The sequence below is a fragment of the Eutrema salsugineum genome, unplaced genomic scaffold (assembly GCF_000478725.1).
Source record: "Eutrema salsugineum unplaced genomic scaffold, Eutsalg1_0 scaffold_3, whole genome shotgun sequence".
Classification (NCBI taxonomy): domain Eukaryota; kingdom Viridiplantae; phylum Streptophyta; class Magnoliopsida; order Brassicales; family Brassicaceae; genus Eutrema; species Eutrema salsugineum.
This window is the reverse complement of record NW_006256756.1, coordinates 15,697,144-15,699,539: the sequence shown is the minus strand read 5'-3', so window position 1 is coordinate 15,699,539 and position 2,396 is coordinate 15,697,144. Positions and strand designations below refer to the sequence as shown.

At 38.4% G+C, this 2,396-nt stretch overlaps 1 protein-coding gene across 1 annotated transcript; it reads right to left on the bottom strand.

Moving 5' to 3' along the window:
- Positions 1 to 373: 373 nt before the first annotated feature.
- On the bottom strand, positions 374 to 2,131 carry LOC112085479. The gene has a single exon (XM_024154696.1). The coding sequence runs from the start codon at positions 2,129 to 2,131 to the stop codon at positions 374 to 376; it is 1,758 nt and encodes a 585-aa protein (XP_024010464.1).
- Between the last annotated feature and the right edge of the window lie 265 nt (positions 2,132 to 2,396).

Here is a 2,396-nt window from a genome sequence, read left to right as displayed (position 1 = left end):
AAGCAATCTCGTCGTTGATATATGATTCAACAATCGATCCTGATGCATATCTTTTGTTCTTCGCTTTTGCTTTCAGTTTTTTGAAAAACCTTTCAAAAGGATACATCCACCTATACTGCACAGGACCTCCTAATTCAGCTTCATAAGGAAGATGTATAGGCAAATGCTCCATTACGTCGAAAAATGATGGTGGAAAAATCTTCTCCAAATTGCATAAGATTAGGACTATGTTTTGTTTTAGGATTTGGACCCTGTTTTTTTGCAAAGTTCTTGAACATAAGTCACGAAAGAATCCTCCAATACCTAAATATATTAAAGTCCAATTATAAATAAATTACTATAAACATATATTATACAAGTACTATTAAATAGACTATAAAGTACCTGATAATGCAAGGTGGACGTTACGGTCCAAGAGTTCTGCAAAGATAAATGGAAGTAGCCGTTCCATAAAAACATGGCAGTCATGACTCTTCATGCCGGCAAGCTTTACTTTTTCAATATCAACACAAGCAGCTAAGTCTGACGCATAACCATCTGGGAATTGTACTGCTTTCACACATTCCAATAATCTTCTTTTATCAGCTTCTTCCAATGTATATACCGGAAAAGGGGCTTGCCCATTTTCATCAACATGTAAGTGTGCCCGATCACAGAATCGTTCTATATCCAATCTTGACTTTATAGTGTCTTTCGATTTACCTGGCACACTCATTAGAGTATTCATGATGTTATCAAAGAAATTCTTCTCTATATGCATCACATCAAGATTATGTCGGAGATTGAGGTCCCTCCAGTAAGGCAACTCCCAAAATATACTTTCTTTGTGCCAGTTATGCCACTTCCCATATCCAGGCATCTTTTTTTCATGACCGTTGCCACCGCAGTTAGTCGTTTTTGCAGGATTGACAGTTTCTATGCGCTCACTATAAACTTGTTCACTTGTCAAAGACTCTGGTGGTGACTCATTTATAGCTTGTCTACCCTTCAAAAAGTCTTTTCTATTCTTTCGTAATGGATGACCATGGGGGAGAAACCTTCTATGACAATCAAACCAACATGTCTTTCTTCCATTAGGCAGATAGAATGCCTTTGTATCGTCCAAACAAATTGGACAAGCCAATCTACCATGGGTCGTCCATCCAGACAACATGCCATACGCGGGAAAGTCGCTTATCGTCCACATCAGCACAGCCTTTAATTTGAAATTCTGCTGCAAAGATACATCATATGCATCGATACCAGTTGACCATAATTCTTTTAATTCCTCGACAAGAGGCCGGAGGAAGATATCGAGACTGGCACGCGGATGATTTGGCCCAGAATTCAATATTGTGAGGAACAAGTACTCAGTCTTCATGCACATACCAGGGGGTAAATTATAAGGAGTCAAGATCACAGGCCATAATGAATGATTACGAGACATGCCAAATGGATTGAATCCATCTGTACATAATCCAAGATAAACGTTACGGGGTTCTTCAGCAAACCGGGGATGTAAATCTTGAAAATATTTCCACTCTGCAGCATCAGAGGGATGACACATTTCACCCTCCTTTGCTTGGTGCTCAGCATGCCATCTCATTGCCGCTGCAGTCTTCTGGCTCTGATACAGCCTCTTCAATCTATCACCAATAGGTAGATACCACATACGACTATATGGTATTCTGGTTCGTGAACGTCGTCCTTCGTTAGGCTTATATCTTGGTGACTGACAGAATTTACACTCCTCCCACATTTCATCTTCTTTCCAGAATATCATACAATTGTTAATACAAACATCAATTTTGTGAAATGGAAGCCCCAAATTACCCATCAATTTCTCTGTCTCGTAATGTGACCTGGTTGACTGATTTCCTTCTGGTAAATACTCCGTAAACAAAGATGCCCACAAATCCACACACTTTTCACTCATATTATAATCTACTTTATTTTGCATGAACCGAGCAGCTAAAGATAACTGCGAGTGACCTTCATGACAACCATCATATAATGGTTTTTTCCCAGCTTCTAACAAGTCGTAAAATTGTTGAGGATGGTTACGCACCGGTTCTTGTACATTCTGATAACTATCTTCTTGATGATATGTATCATCTTGATGATAATTACCATGAAATGCATCATTCACCATATCCACATATATATCTCCTACTACATTACCCACATTTTCTTCACTCCAATTTAAATGAGTTATATTACCATAACTAGTTCCATAATCCATAGTAATTTCTTCCCCATGCTTATACCAAATATAGTAATCTGGCATGAACCCTTTACTAAAGAGATGGTTCCAAATTTTTTTTCCCGGCAAAAATTTATTATTTTTGCAAACACTACAAGGACAGTAAAATTTACCGCCATTACTCTGCGTTAGCGTCTGGTTGTTCGCAAAATTC